The 16484-nt window shown below is 40.8% G+C and overlaps 1 protein-coding gene across 1 annotated transcript in view; it reads right to left on the bottom strand.

Annotated features, from left to right (window-relative positions):
• Positions 1-5714: 5714 nt before the first annotated feature.
• The window catches only part of CPAMD8 (C3 and PZP like alpha-2-macroglobulin domain containing 8), a 112045-nt gene continuing 101275 nt past the window's right edge, over positions 5715-16484 (bottom strand). Inside the window, exons 39-43 of the mRNA XM_075825316.1 lie at positions 15279-15389; positions 14441-14653; positions 10775-10846; positions 7187-7358; positions 5715-6589 (exon numbers count right to left, since the gene is read on the bottom strand). Of these exons, the coding sequence (XP_075681431.1) occupies position 6589; positions 7187-7358; positions 10775-10846; positions 14441-14653; positions 15279-15389 (569 nt within the window). The 3' untranslated portion in view covers positions 5715-6588. The remainder of the gene's footprint in view (positions 6590-7186; positions 7359-10774; positions 10847-14440; positions 14654-15278; positions 15390-16484) is intronic.

The raw sequence follows: 16484 nt of genomic DNA, 5'->3' as shown, positions 1-16484 counted from the left end.
AATAAAAAATTGTGTCCAAAAGGTTAATGCCTTTTCTCTTGCCCAATCCCCAGGCCCAAAACATCAACAATGTCTTAAACGAATACACAGACTTTGGCAAGAAATATATTTTAAAAAAAAATCAGCTTTTGTTTTACATTTAATTTATATACATGTATTAGGAAAGACAGTAGAATTATATATAATTTAACATACTATTTTATACATTAAGTTATCTGTTGGGAGAAGGCTAGCATTATAAAAGTAGCAGACATTTACATTCCTAAGAGTTTCCCTCCACATGCCCAGACTGGCATTAGATCTTAAAGGGATAAGCTCCCAAGTGTGTATTTAAGACTTTACGTAACCTAAGCTGGTCTTTGTAGGTGATGGGCAGTATACCAAGAGAGTAGCTAAAAGAAAAAACATCTAGTAGATGATCCTAAATAAGACATGTGGCACCAATGACAAGTGCCCAAAACAAGTCACTTAGAAATAAACCAACTTTCACATTACAATTATATTCTTTTTGAATTAACTACAATTCTTTTCAGCAGCGGCACAGCACAGATCCATAAAAATGACCAGAAAAGCGTTTACTCAAAAGACAAAGCCTTCTACCTTTCGTACACTTAAAAATTAAGCAACTTTGGTTCACAATAATTCTGCCATTTTGTTTCTATAGGTCTGTCTCTCACGGGTGTTCTGATTTAGCAATGATGTGTTACTGCCTTTCACCTGAGACCTGCTTATTGCTCATCCACAGAGAGTAGGAGAGAGGGCATAAATATAACCCTGTAGAAACATAGGTCTGCATAGTAGCTGTATACACAAAACGGTAGGATATTTTTAATTGAGACTATTTGCAAAGTTGCTATTATTTTTTATTTTTAGAGGCATTGGTGTAAAAAACAAAATGGGTTTCAAGAGTGTACAAAGCCTTTAATATGTTATTTGAACATGGATTTTGCATAGAATAATCTACAAATTGCCATTATGTATGTGTATCTGTCCTACAATGTAAAATATTAAACATGGAATGTATATTTAAAATGCATGGTGCCCATAAAAAGGTATTTACACCACTTGGGCTTTTTCATTTTTTATTGAATAACAATATTGAGTAGGCATATTGAATAACCGCAGATTTGTTTAATTTTTGTTTGTTCCATTTGAGAACAACTGCGGATTTATTAGGCTTTATTGACACCGATCAGTAAAGATTGATTATAAAAATTCTCTTTGGATGCTTCGCTTTACCAGGCCCTTAAAGGCTTATAAATGAAAATTAAATAGAGAGAATCCGGATGGAAAAACCTGCTGCAGACTGCAAGAACTTCAACTTGAGAGCAATTTTTAGTTTGCAGCAAGACAACCGTAGAAAACATAAAGCCAAATCTATAGCTAAATGGCCTAAAGAGGCTCTGTCACCAGATTTTGCAACCCCTATCTGCTATTGCAGCAGATAGGCGCTGCAATGTAGATTACAGTAACGTTTTTATTTTTAAAAAACGAGCATTTTTGGCCAAGTTATGACCATTTTTGTAGTTATGCAAATGAGGCTTGCAAAAGTCCAAGTGGGTGTGTTTAAAAGTAAAAGTCCAAGTGGGCGTGTATTATGTACGTACATCGGGGCGTTTTTAATACTTTTACTAGCTGGGCGCTCTGAAGAGAAGTATCATCCACTTCTCTTCAGAACGCCCAGCTTCTGACAGTGCAGATCTGTGACGTCACTCACAGGTCCTGCATCGTGTCGGCCACATCGGCACCAGAGGCTACAGTTGATTCTGCAGCAGCATCAGCGTTTGCAGGTAAGATCGACTTACCTGCAAACGCTGATACTGCTGCAGAATCAACTGTAGCCTCTGGTGCCGATGTGGCCGACACGATGCAGGACCTGTGAGTGACGTCACAGATCTGCACTGTCAGAATCTGGGCGTTCTGAAGAGAAGTGGATGATACTTCTCTTCAGAGCGCCCAGCTAGTTAAAAACGCCCCGATGTACGCACATAATACACGCCCACTTGGACTTTTACTTTTAAACACACCCACTTGGACTTTTGCAAGCCTCATTTGCATAACTACAAAAATGGTCATAACTTGGCCAAAAATGCTCGTTTTTTAAAAATAAAAACGTTACTGTAATCTACATTGCAGCGCCTATCTGCTGCAATAGCAGATAGGGGCTGCAAAATCTGGTGACAGAGCCTCTTTAAGAGCAACACTGATTCGACATTAACAGTTCTGACCTCATTGCAAAGAAGAATTTGTGGCTGGAAATGAAACACTGTACTCTCACTGGCCCTATACAAACACATAGTCAGTTTTGCAAAGAAAAATTGGAAAACATAATGTGCAAGTGGTGTTAAAGGTGTCTCTACTAAATTAAAGGGGTATTCCCAATATTATTTCATATTCTAGTGTACATAAAACATAAATAAAATATGTAATTCCATCAATTTTCCATATTGCAGCATTTTTTAAGATTTTGGCCTCCAAGTCCCCCCAATCTTACACCTCCTTGGACCATGTTGCCATAGGATATGTCCTGTAGTAGTTTGCTTACTTACAGGACGAGCTTGCGTAGTTTTCTTCTGGTCCATAAACACTCATTGCATGCACAGTATGTCTGTCCTGTCAGGAGAAGGTCCGCATTTCCTGCGCTGCTTCACCTATCCTATACTGCACTGATTCTATCCAGCCATCTAAGGCAGCTCAGTGCATCTAAAGCTGAGCAAGCACAGAAAGGTTTCACCACAACAACATAAATAGTAGGTTTGAATATAAACTACATTGACTCATTGTGGTAAAGTCGCGGGTTTTGCTTGCGATTACCGCAAAATCATAGCAATTTTGCAGCATTTTTCTACAATTTTGCGATAATGGCTACAAAATACTGCGATTTGATGTAAACGTGTATATGCACCCTTAGGGTCAATGCACACAATGTGTATTACGTGCGGTTTTGCCGCACTGATTTGCGTGCAGCAAAACCTGCAGCGTAATACAGTACCAGCATAGTCAATGAGGTTCCAGGAAATCTCATGTACACCCTGCAGTGTTTTTCAGGACTCAAATTGACCTGTGGTGCGTTTTTTGGAATCCGCAGCATGTCAATTTATCTTGCGTTTTTGATTGCGAATTCTATCTGCCGAGTGCAGAGGAAAATCGCACCAAAATCCGCAGCATGAAAACGCGCCGAAAAACGCATCCAAACGGAAATACCGCACCGAAAAACGCATCAAAAACTACACCATTAGCTGCGATTTTAGCTGCGGATAGGTGATCTCCGGTTGCCCACAGAGATCTCTCTGCATCACTATGGGGCAGATATGCATAGAATGGCTGGGCAGATCATGGGTAATATAGTTTCTAACATTATAATATGAGTCACGTGACCAGAACTGATGACCTGCCCATTTCTGCCACTGCAGGGAAAAAAAAGATCCTGGACCCATAGAGGTCGGAAAAAGAGAAAGGAGCTGCAGTGAAAGGCAAGGAACATACAGTAGGCATCATTTGAAACGTTTATTAATGGTGTGGGAGTTTTGAAAAACATTGGTAAGTGGGAAAATCCCTTTAAAGGTGTTGCATAGTTAAACACAAAACAATTGAAACAGAGCTTTGTTTTCATTTTGACATAAAGAGTCTTTTTTTGGTTGACCCGTGTCAAAAATGCTTATTTAAAGGGGTTGTACGACCATTAAATATCAAGTTTATCATTTAGATGCTGTTAAAAAGATGATCGAGGAGCTATGATATTTACTTACATAGTATGGCGCCACCTGGTGTTCCAAATGTACAGCAATGTGCATATCCACTTAAAGGGGTTTTCCCATCAGAGACATCTTTGACCCCGTTCTACTGCTGTGTTGTGGCTGAAGCGTGTGATTTCCGACCATGAATTACCGAAACAGCGTAACTCGCTGAGCTATGCTGTTTTCGTAAGTCCCATAGTAGTGAAAGGCAGTTACGGAAGAAGAATAGCATGCGAGCTACGCTGTTTCTGTAACTACCATTTAGTTCTATTGGACTTACGGAAACAGTGTAGCTTAGCAAACCACACTGTTTTCTTCTGTATGGTCGGAAATCACACAGTTCAGACGCAACACAGAGCAGTTGAACAGGGTTTAGGGGGTGCCGTTTTAGAGATAGGTGCGGGTCTCAGAGGTGGGACCCGCATCTATCTGATATTTACAGATGTAGCCATCTTTATCTGGACTTTTAATGCATTAAATACACAGTGGCAAGATGCTTTATCTTGACATTTTCAATGACTTTTGTTGTGTGATATCACGCTGCAGCAAGTCATCAGAGTCCAGATAAAGATGGCTACATCCGTATGACATATCCTGTGGATATGTCATAAATGTCTCTGATGGGAAAACTCCTTTAATGAGCGCTGGTGGACACGCATGCTCAGTCACTCTCCCCACAGCCAGGGCTCTGCATAGTGATCCTCTGTTTACTGAAGAGCATCCAATAGAAATAGCTTTCTTCCCTGCTTGTCAGGGAAGGAGCAGAGCATAGCAGTATAGCTGAGAAGACTCCTTCTTCTCAGCTTGTTAGGACTGTAAAGCTCTGCATCCTGACAGCATATATGAACCTTGTACATACCCACTTAGCCTTTATTGTTTTATTCCATAATATTTTCATTGGTTTCTACAGGTTGTACATACTGTGGATTTCACACAGTATGTACCTTCACTTTATATATACCCTATTGCTCTGAATCCCATGTTACCTATATGCAGAGAAAGTAAGTAGGGGGTTATATGGTCATCTGCCAGAGGGGGAAGGAGACTGATTCTGCTCAGAGCCCAAGTTAGAACAAATTAGCAGCTGCACAAAGAGTGACAGAGGGCAGCAAAAAATAAATATTTTTTAAAAAAAATGAGAAAGATATATTTATATGCTAGAAACAATGCAGATTATTTAAAAATAGCTATTAACTGCATTTCCTTTAGAGGATTGTCCGAGATAAGAAAAAATTATCTGCTGTTTTTATCCCCAGAAACAGCACCACATCTTTGTATTGCCTGTGTCTGGTATTGCAGCTCACCCACATTCATGGACAAGAGATTTTTCTAATCCCAGACAATCGCTTTAAATTCTGTGATTTATTGCTGGTACACAATTAAACATGAAAAAACCCAAGGGCGTCAAACACATTTTATAGGGACTGTATGTTCTTTCATTATGTATGTCCTATATATGAGACTTTTTCCTTTAGATGTGACTTTGACATATGTTGCTCATTTCATGTCAGTTAGTTTGCTCACTCCTGGAAACAGATTGATTATAAAATAGTCAATGGATTAATCTCGCTTGTATCATTACTTTACACTTCATAGACACCTGTTAATATATACCATTAAAGGCTAAACAAAACGTTTGACAAACTTCTGATCGGTCATAGTGACATGTCAGAAATGTTGATTGGGTCCGAGCACGGAGACCCCCACCAATCACTAAAACGAACCGGCAGAAGTCCTCGTGTGAGCGCTCAGCCACTTCGTTTCTGTTCGGCTTTCCGGTCGATGTATCAGAGTACGGGCTCATAGACTTTCTATTGAGCCCGTACTCCACTACATTAATTTCTGGAAAAAGCCGAACAGAAAAAAAGCGGCTGAGCGCTCACACAAGGGCTTCTGCCGATTCGTTTTAGCGATTGGTGGGGGTCTCAGTGCTCGGACCCCCACCAATCAAAACTTCTGACATGTCACTATGACCAATCAGAAGTTTGCCAAACGTTTAGTTACACTTTTAATGCAAAAAATAGTATCTTCAACAGCCATTTTGATATATATAAGACCCAGTGTATCTCTAAATACCCATAGGCCTAGATTATACTATGAATTGTAATGCAGTTTTTGCATGCACTTAAAGAAGAGACACATAAAGCTACACCACTTTGGCTAACAAGGCATCAAAATGCAAAGTATGAACTGCCTTATACTGGACTGGAACCTTGATGTCATTGATCCGCAGAGATCTGGAGTAATAGATGCATATAATCTGCACACTGCTTTCATAAACAACGAAAAGTGAAACAAACCTACAAATGCAACCAACACTGCGACAAGAGAGAAGCAAAGCTATGTTTAACAGATGATGAAGCTGGGACCTATATGGGATTCGAGGCGTCTTTTCATTGGGGGTGACATAATTTCCTCCTGCAATTCATGCAGGTGGTTGTCCTGCCGAGAAAGCTCTGATGTGTTTGCTGGAACACATTACAGCTTAAACAGGAAGCTTATAAAGTTAGATTCTGGGGAGGGAAAATATGATGGAGTTAGTGGAGTCAGTAGAGATCTGCTTTTAACTCAAGGTTTCTTGGTTGTTGGCAGGGAGAATTTTATGCGTCTCACTTCCAAAATGTTCTATCTTTGTTACATCTCCATTGTTGGTGAAACTTTATACTATAAAAACAAACAAAACAGAAAAAATAAAAGGACACCAAGCTGGTTAAGGGAAAGTTAGAGAATACCAAATAGTGTTTTATAACCAGCTAGATAACTTCTATTTGCTGTACGCTCGGGATACCATCATTTTTACAAATGAAAACAGTCCTTGTCCATTGTTTGATATTTTCTTGGCAATTCATTTTCTGTATGGAAAAAAAACAGGAGAGTGAAAACCAAATAAGTTGCAAAAACTAAGTAACACAATGTTTTGTTTCATGTAAAGGTATGTTCACACGCTAGCTGGCTTTTACGGCTGAAATGACAGCCTGTTTTCAGAAGAAAACAGCTCGTCGTTTCAGCCGTAAATGCTCCTCCTCGTAATATACGAGGCGTCTGTGACGCTCGTATATCTTGAGCTGCTCTTCATTGAGTTCAATGAAGAACGGCTCAAATTACGTTGCAAAAAAGTGCCCTGCACTTCTTTGCCGAGGCAGTCAATTTACGCGTCTTCGTTTGACAGCTGTCAAGCGACGACGCGTAAATTACAGGTCGTCTGCACAATACGTCGGTAAACCCATTCAAATGAATGGGCAGATGTTTGCCGACGTATTGTAGCCCTATTTTCAGAAGTAAAACGAGGCATAATACGCCTCGTTTACGTCTGAAAATAGGTCGTGTGAACCCAGCCTAAGTGTTCTAGAGTAAATATTCCAATGAAAATCCATTGCTTATACTTTGAGACTATTACTAGATCTAGAGCAAAGAAGTAGTGCACTAGATTGTTGCAAACACGTGGTTACCATTCTGTGATCGATGATGTATCCACTTTGTCTGCATCCTCAGCCAAGTTAGAAACAGTTGTGAGCTCCATGGCAAGGTCAATGCTATCATCACTATCAACAGCATATGGATCTGTATCATACTCATATGAATAATAGGAGTCCTCTGGTTGGTGTATAGGCAACTCTTCCTCTGTGTAAATAAAAGGGATAGTTAGGTATTTGTTTTCTTGAGTCATGCTTTCTGAAAAAATTTATTCACCGTTTGTAAGCCGCGAACCTGATGTTAATAGAGCATAAGCTGTTCTAAGCTAATTATTATGTTGGTGGTAATTGGAAACAGTCAGTAAGCTTGTGGTCAGGGCACAAGCCTAACAGCTTATCTGAGCTCCTATAATGTTGTGGGAGAGTTATATGTACTCATCAAATTACTGTACAGTGCATTGTGTACGGGCTACACTTCTTTAAACTGAAATCACCAAAGAAATCTCTGTGCAGACATTGAACAAGCAGGAGATGTTGAGTGATCTCTTAAACCTATAGAAGCATGATTGCAGCTCTAGTTTATAAAACAGATTGCAAGTCAGGCTCAGTACAAGATACACAATGAAGTGTATTTATAAAGTTACTCCACTTTTTTATGTAAATATAAAGATAGTAGGGTAAACTGTCCCCCTGTGTACACTGGGTCTGGTAGACCTCAACCAGTAGGCAGCAGCATATTCTAGTCAGCAAAATGAAGCACTATATGCTTCACAATAACCCTGGGGTGGCTACTCTGTTTAGCTTCAGAGGGTGTATAGTGTGAAAAAAAAGAGGGACAAATTGAGCGTTCTAATTATACCTGAATGTTGTATTTGTCTACCAGTATATACACTATATTAAAACTTTTTAAAGTTTGTTTTTTTGAAGGAGAAGGGTTTTACAAAATGGGAAGGGAGTATAGTAGGGTTTGATGTACCAAATGTTCCTTTGACCCTAAGGTTCTTACTGTTCTTGTTACCTTCTTTCCCCCAAAGGAGGTAACAAGAACAGTAATAACCTTAGGGTCAAAGGTACATTTGGTACATCAAGCAGACTGGATCAAAAGAAAATAATATGAGAGGCAGTCAACATAGATACAGTAGCATACAGGTGGAAACATAACAAGTTCGGCCCCTGGTGACAAGGTCTAGAGGCAGAAGTTCATAACGTGTGTTCGGGCTATATCTCGCCATTACATGCTATCAGTCAACCCTGAATTAATAAGAAAAATATACGAAAATCTGCAATCCGTTAACAATAAGTAACAATGGCGTACACCATCACTTAGCGGCCTACTGAGCACCAGAGGTCATACAACCTTATCATCATGGAGACAGAAAATTGTCAGGCTCACTATGTGATGCAAGGAGCAGGTGAACTCATTCCAGTAAGATGACGTTTTGTTGAACTGGGGAGCCTGTGCAGTCGCAGTCTACATGAGGTCTTGTAATCGCATATATTTAATTCTCCCAAACCCCTGCGTCACAGTAGCTATGACTCAGAGGACCCCCAGTGCACTGGAATACAGGCCTTTGCTGCCTTGAATAGATGTCTAAGGAGGGATTTTCTATATCTGAAAGGGCCACCTAAGAATGGCGTAGCAAATATAAAGCCGGCTCTTCAGGTAAGCACCAACTGGTGATGGAGGAAGAAATCTCCCTAATCTCATTCCAGAAGGGCCTGATCTTGAAACAGGAGATGTGGAAGATTGTGCCTTCCTCCAATCCGCACTGCAAACAGAGAAAGGACATGACAATTGGTGCATTTGCCATTGTGACAGGGTAAGTAGGTTAGTAGGGTTTGTGAGGGATGTTTCCCCTGCCTACTCCACGCATTCCACCAGGTGGCACACCCTGAAGCGGTTGCCACAGATACAAAATATAAAAGTCTGGTCTTCCAACCATGGACCAAAGTCAGGATTTCTAGGAACTGAGAGCAGTGTGGGAATCCGAGGAGACACCGAGGCCATGGATAAAATATCAGCGCCCAAAGTGAGGAGTGGGGCTCAGAATAGGTTGTGTCTTCACTGTCACTCAACCCACGGGAGGCTGGGGGATATATGAGGCAGCATGTATCCCCAAGACACACGCCTTCAATCTTGAGTGCCTGCACCAATCCCCTATCCATATGAGATGGATGGCAACGTAATAGCACTCCACATCGGGTAGTGCTATTTCACCATGGAGTTTCGGCCACGTCAGTATTTGCCGGGCTAATCTGGGTCATTTTGCCACCCAAAGGTCATAAACAACTTACAAACCTCCTTAACGACATGACACGTACAAGTACGTAGCAGCCATTTAAGGGGAATTATGGAGCGGTCTCACGGGCTGAGCGCGCTCCATACTTAGCGGGTGATGGCTGTGTAATACAGCTGACACCTCACTGCAACAGGCGGGATCAAAGATCACTTTGACTCCGCCCGTTAACACATCAAATGCCACGATCGATCGCGACCATGGTATTTAAATAGTTCGAATCAGGGGGGCAGCCCCCTCCAATGTGCCATCAGCTCCTCCCCACTACGCGATCGCGGGGTGCATATGGTCGTCATGGCAGCCTAGGGGCCTAATGAAGGCCCCCAGGTCTGCCATCTTTGTACTCCTTTGAAGCCCTGCCTCTGGCAGAACTTCCAAGGAGACTGTCCGTATCACGATATACTGCAATACATTAGTGCTGTTTTTTGTTCACCTTTTATAGTATACCCAAAATGGTATTGATAAAAACTATAGCTTGCCCCGCAAAATATAAGTCCTCACATCGCTCAATTGACAGAAAATTAAAAAAGTTATGGCTCTCAGAATATGGTTGCATAAATATATATATTTTTTAAGCAAATCTTTATTTTTTCTAAAAGTGGTAAAACATTTAAAAAAAATATATAAATTTGGTATCGGTGTAATTGTATCAACCCATAGAATAATGTGAAAAAAAAAACCCCCAAAAATGGGATAATCGCTGTTTTTTGCCCATTTCACCCCACAAATAATTTTTTTTCAGCTTCCCAATACATTATGTGGTACAATATATGGTGCCATAAAAAACTACAACTCGTCCCACAAAAAACAAGCCCTCATATGGCTTTGTCCACGTAAAAATAAAAAAGTTATGGTTTTTGGAAGGCGGGAAGGCAAAATTTAAAATTAAAAAACAAAAATTGTCTGCGTCCATAAGGGGTTAAAGAAGGTTAGTGGAATAGCAATTGGGAGGGCCTGCAGTGGGTACAGAATTCTGGAGAGGACATAAATTGTAAGGATGCCCACTCTTCCAACCCATTAGACCACCTGGACAAGACTGCCTTTAGGTTCTGCGGGTGGTGAGGGAAATTTAACTTGAAGACCTGTCCTAAATCATTAGGGAGTTTAATTCCTAGGAAGGTGATGGAGCCTAAAGCCCACCGAAATGAAAAGTTGGACCTGAGGCGAGTAGTATATTTATCCTATCTGACATATTTCTGTATTCTATTTTATTGAATGTTTTCATTAAAAGTTACGTTTTAAATTTGCTTTTCTGTTCGGTGATATTGCATTTCATGTGATGCATTCGATTTTGGTTTGTGATAGTCACCATATGTGCAACCTTTACCTGTTTTCTCCTCGGATTGCTCTTGTTCTGGTAATGCAACAGTGTAAGCTTCCTCTTCTGATGTATTTTCTTCTGTTATAAACAATAGGAAGAGTATAAAATGTGTTATGATAAAAAGCAGCCAAAGTGATGAACATCCGTCACGTATGAATCATCGAAAGACACCAAAAACTGCTGTAATTCAATCAGATGACAGGTGCACTTTTATTCTTTACAAGCAGTGTTTATACCAATATTATATCTGTTCTTCTCTTTGAAGATGACATATTGTTATTTATGTCTGGATCCCAAAGCATTGGTTCCGAAGGCTGCATAACCTTTTTAGAGATTTAGTGTGGAAACGGGGGGTTCCTAAGATTAAATTAGAGAAACTGCAACTTCCAAAAGATGAGAGGTTTGGCCCTACCGAATGCATGGGTCTATTATATGGCCGTGCAATGTCAACGAGGATGACATATTGTTATTTATGTCTGATGCTGAACATACTCTTCCTGAAGTCATGGCAGTTATAAAAACTTTTCCCGCATTCTATGGATTGTCCATAAATTGGACAAAATCAGCTATTATGCCTATAGATCCAAAGAACATTCCAGCTGACGATGATGGGATCTGTGTGCCTGTAGTGGCCCTTAATGTACTGCCGTTATTATCCAAGGTTAAAGATAGGGTAGAGGCGTGGAACAGGCTCCCTCTTTCGGCACTGGGAAGAACCAATTTAATAAAGATGATCATCATGCCCCAGGTGTTATATGTTACTCACAACTCCCCGGTGTGGATCCCAAAGCATTGGTTCCGAAGGCTGCATAACCTTTTTAGAGATTTAGTGTGGAAACGGGGGGTTCCTAGGATTAAATTAGAGAAAGTGCAACTTCCAAAAGATGAGAGGTTTGGCCCTACCGAATGCATGGGTCTATTTTATGGCCGTGCAATGTCAACATTTTAGGGGATGGAATGACACTGAAAATTGGGGGTCCAGTGCTCATAAATTGTCTTATTTGGGGGGTGGGGGAAATCCGTTGGAGGGGCTGGAGGCACATACATAAAGGAGGGTAGCTAGACATAGGCCGACATTGCTCCTGGTACATAAGGTGTGGAAGCATTGCAAGCAGTTGCCCCCAGTAGGAGAGTGCACTAAATATACCCCTTTATGGAGTAATCCAATTCTGTGGGAATTGTAATGCTTGGATGGCATGCAAGGGTGGGAATGTAAGGGCATATCGAGGCTCAGTCAACTATACGAGGAAGACACCCTGAAATTCTTTCAACAGCTGAAAGATGAGTTTCAACTATAGCAAACTATGTTCTACCAATATCTGCAGATCCGCCATGCCCTAAAGACACAATTTAACTCAGTTGATCTGGAGATTCATGCATTGGGAGTGTTGTAATATGTGGCGAGAGCAGAAGGATCTAAGGGGTTGATCTCCATGGTATACAAAATTCTATTGTCAAAACATCTAGGGGACCTCATGGAACCAGTTAGAGTGAAATGGGAGCAAGACGTAGGCCCTATACCAAAAGAGCAATGGGAATATATTCTGGCGTCGTCTAGTACTCTGTCCATAAATATTGTGCAGCAGTTGTCACAGCTTTTTCTGTTACATAGGGTGTATAGGACCACATGGGTTCTGCAAAAAAATGGGGGTGAGAGAGGATGCCAGATGTCCTAAATGCTCAGAGGAAAAAGCTGACATCCTACACGTGTTCTGGACTTGTGGGGCTCTGGGAACCTTATGGGGAGAAGCATCTGCTTTGGTTGGAAAAGTGTATAATGTGAGTCTTCTGGCAGACCCGAAAGTCTTGCTTCTGGGATATGTAAGTGATCTGGAAGGGGATAGGATGGAATGCTTGGCAATAACATCTTATACCAAGTTAGGAAAACTAAAGCTAGGCATTGACTAGATGTCGGGGCAATAAATCACACCATCTTAATGGAAAATCAAATATACACCAAGCGAGTATAAAAAAATGTGAAAAAAAATGGTAAGTGGATCAAATGCTCAGGGCTGGTTTCTATGGAGGTGCTCAGGCTACGAATGTTAGTATAAGGGGTGGTTGGGAGTTGTTGGTATATGTGAAGAACTGGAGTTGATGGAGTTAATAACTTTTCCAAAGATAGAGACCATATGTACAATTAGATGTTCTGTTTCATGATACCTTTGGACTGAGAAGTCTATCAGGAGACTGGGGATATATACCGGGGCACAATGAGGGGGTGAATGTGAATTGCTGGCGTGATCCAATCTACCATGGCTATTTCCCGGTCTTACTTGGTTTTATGGTGCTAGCTCAGGGTATAGGTTACCGGAAAGGGGCTGTGCTGGGGGGGGGGGGGGGTTGACAATTTTTTGTTGCTTGATATGTCCAATATGTGTTATCTTAAGAGTTGGTACTGTTTTTATTTAGTTTTTTTACTGGATAGCAGACTACGCTATTTTGCCCATCAAGAGAGACAGAAACCAATAGAAACCATCAACAAACCCCCTACATGTATTCTAATGAGTGCATGTCCGTTCTTTCATTCTCTTTAATGCAGAATCGAGTACATGCACGGCATGGGAAGGCAACCCTTCACGCATTCCGACATGCATGTACAAGATGAAGATTGTGCGGTAGACTGACAGCCGGCTTCTGCTACAATGGCTAGTACTGAAGAAACCTTCAATCCCTGGCGTCTAACCCCTTAAATGCCTTGGTCAACAGAGACCGCGCCATTTAAGTGGTTTGACAAAGGAAGGGGGCTCCCTCTGTCAACTATCAGCGGCACGCAGATTGTTGGCCGCTGACGAGTTGCCATGGTAGCCTGGGGCCTAACAATTGCCCCCAGGCAAGCCCTATTAGGCGTGCCAGCGTCATAGCAATAGATAGTTTTACTGACAGGCAATAATGCTTTGGTATACTAAGTATACCAAAGCATTATATCAGCGATCAAAAGATTGTAAAGTAAAGTCCCCTAGTGGGACAAAAAAAAAGGCTCTTGGAATGCAGCGATGCAAAAACAAGTATTTTTTGTTTAAAAGTGTTTTGATTGTGCAAATGTAGTAAAACAAAAAAAAACTGTACAGATTTGGTATCATTCGCACTGACACATAGAATAAAGGTAATTATTTGCACCGCATACTAAACGGCGTAAATTTAAAACATGAAAAAATAATGCTGCAATAGCTGGTTTTTTTTTCAATTTCTCCCCCAAAAAAGTGAATAAAAGTTAATATATGAACCCAAAAATGGTGCAGTTGAAAAATACAACTCGTCCCGCAAAAAAAATTATGGCTATGTTGACGTAAAATTAAAGAAAGTTATGATTCTTGAAAGGCCGGGAGAAATAAAATAAAAAGAATGCTTGGTCATTAAGGCCAAAATAGGCCTGTTCGTTAAAGGGTTATATACATTAAAGTGTATCTCCAGTTGTGATTTCCCGCCTGACCTGATATTGGGCGTGGAGAGGCAATACTGCACGCTTGGCAGTACAGTTGCTGTAGGAAAAGTATGACAGTTGGAGAGTATTGTGCAAAGGTCCTATTCTAATTAATAGGACCCGTGCACGATACTCTCGAGGAGTCTTACAGTTGCCATCGCAAAACTAACTCCCTGAGTGCAGCAGTGTCTTTCCATGCCCGAGGTCAGGTCGGGTGGGAGATCTCAACTGGAGGTACCCACTCTTACCTGGGATGCAATCTGACATTGCCACACGTTCTATTCTTGTGTTATTTCTGCATGCTGTAACTTCCATCTGACATTGGTTCTGATAGAGAACACCTTCAGATCCACACACTGGGTCACCATCATACCCACAGTCTCGGTAGCACATGCAGCGGTCAAAATGTTCCTCTTCAGGGCACGGGTATACACCAGCACAGGGACCAGTGGGGGTGAAACCTATAAGGAAAATATATACTCTACTCACTCTGACATAATTTGTACCACAGTTACCCATGTGGAATAAATAGCACATTTTAAGTTTAAGATGTTACACATTAACAAAAACACATCTATTTCTCCCATTACTCCTCCAAACTGAATATAAACTTATTAGTAACATATCAGGTCTAAGGATGTGTGAAGCTAATGGACCATTGAGGGTCAAAGAATCACGAATTTTACGTGGACCATACAATATACACATATTTAAGTATACATTGTAAGTGTAAGGCCATATCCACATGACCGTAGTTTTCATCCGTTATGGAATCCGATGAAATAGCGGAACCATTCATTTCTATTGGCCACGGACACATTTCCGTATATTTACGATTGTGTGTCCGGGCCGTAGAAATGACCCGCAAAATATAGAACATGTCCTATTCTTGTCCACAATTGCTTCATTGATTCACCCAGAGAAGTCTATGGGCGCTTCCGCAATTGCGGATGGCTATGGATGTGTATCTGTAACCGTTGGATCCGTATTTGCAGACAGTAAAAACCCTTATGCTTGTGTGCATGAGGCCTAAAGAACTCCTTTCTCATTCAGTGCATTTGTGCATGGTAGATGTAGCAGTCTCACCTGTCCACTGGTTAGTAGAGCTCTCCACTTCATTACAAGTGGTACCATCACACAGCTCCCGGGACAGTGGGCTGTTCTCGCTAGCATTGTAGAATCGGGTGGCTTCAAATGCTGTTGAAGGCAATGTATAAGATTCAATGCACATTTTATCATTTATCTGGTTATTAGGGTGTGTTTACATCAGCATTTGGTTTCCATTGATGGGTTCTGTCAGACCTTTCCGTCGGAGGAACCCATGAATGGAAAAGCAAACGAAAACCTTAGCTTCTGTTTGCATTAACATTGATTTTAATGGTAATGCTTCCGTTGCAAATGGTTTCCATTTGTTTCAATTCCGTAAGGTTTCCGTTTTTTTCCGCGGAAACAGTGAATTTTGCCTTTCCGTTCTTGGGTTCCTCCAACGAAAAGGTCTAATGGAACCCATGTACGGAAGGGTGACGCTGATTTGAACAGGTCCTTAAGCATTCGAGCAACATACTTTAACTCACAGTAAAAGCTTCGGCAGAATGACACATTATTTCTATTACTAAGCATAATGATTCCCTCAGTAACATAAATTATTATAAGAGTCGGCACAGATTAGATTTTCTTTTCTTCTCTTGTTATCTTTTTTTTATTAAACATACAGTAAATATACATTGGCTCAACATGAAAAAAGTATTGAGAATAATATATCAATTGAATTAAATACATATAAAATAATAAGGTGTATAGATGAACATACTCTAGTTGAACATTATATAGAAAAAAAAATCTTGACTGTACAGATTAAACCAAACTAGAACCAATGTTGCAACTTACCCGCAAAGAAATCAACACATCGCCTCAGCGCTCATCCAGGGGCTGTCTTCCTTGATTAGCGCTGAGATGATGTGTTGAAGGAGCTGCGGCCAGAAGTGTAAAGACAGCGTGATCTCGCGATTGAAGCGGAGATCACACTGTGAAGGGAAGGGGGAGAAGCTGTATTATGCTGACTGGGCAGCACCATACAGACAACACAAACACCGCCCACAGAAAAAGAGCAGCGTTACCGCCCATTTTGCTAGTATAGGCTCATTTGCATATTTAAAAATAAGCTCATAACATTTAAAATAATAAACGTTTTGGGAAACAATTTTTACTGGAATTATCAGCATGACAGCACCTATTAGATTAGTTAGGAGATTGGGAATTACTAAACTAGTGATAGATGCTCTTTAAGTATTT

Source organism: Rhinoderma darwinii, chromosome 1 (genome assembly GCF_050947455.1).
Source record: "Rhinoderma darwinii isolate aRhiDar2 chromosome 1, aRhiDar2.hap1, whole genome shotgun sequence".
NCBI classification, from domain to species: domain Eukaryota; kingdom Metazoa; phylum Chordata; class Amphibia; order Anura; family Rhinodermatidae; genus Rhinoderma; species Rhinoderma darwinii.
The sequence above is the reverse complement of the archived record's forward strand: the minus strand, read 5'-3'. Positions and strand labels throughout refer to the sequence as shown.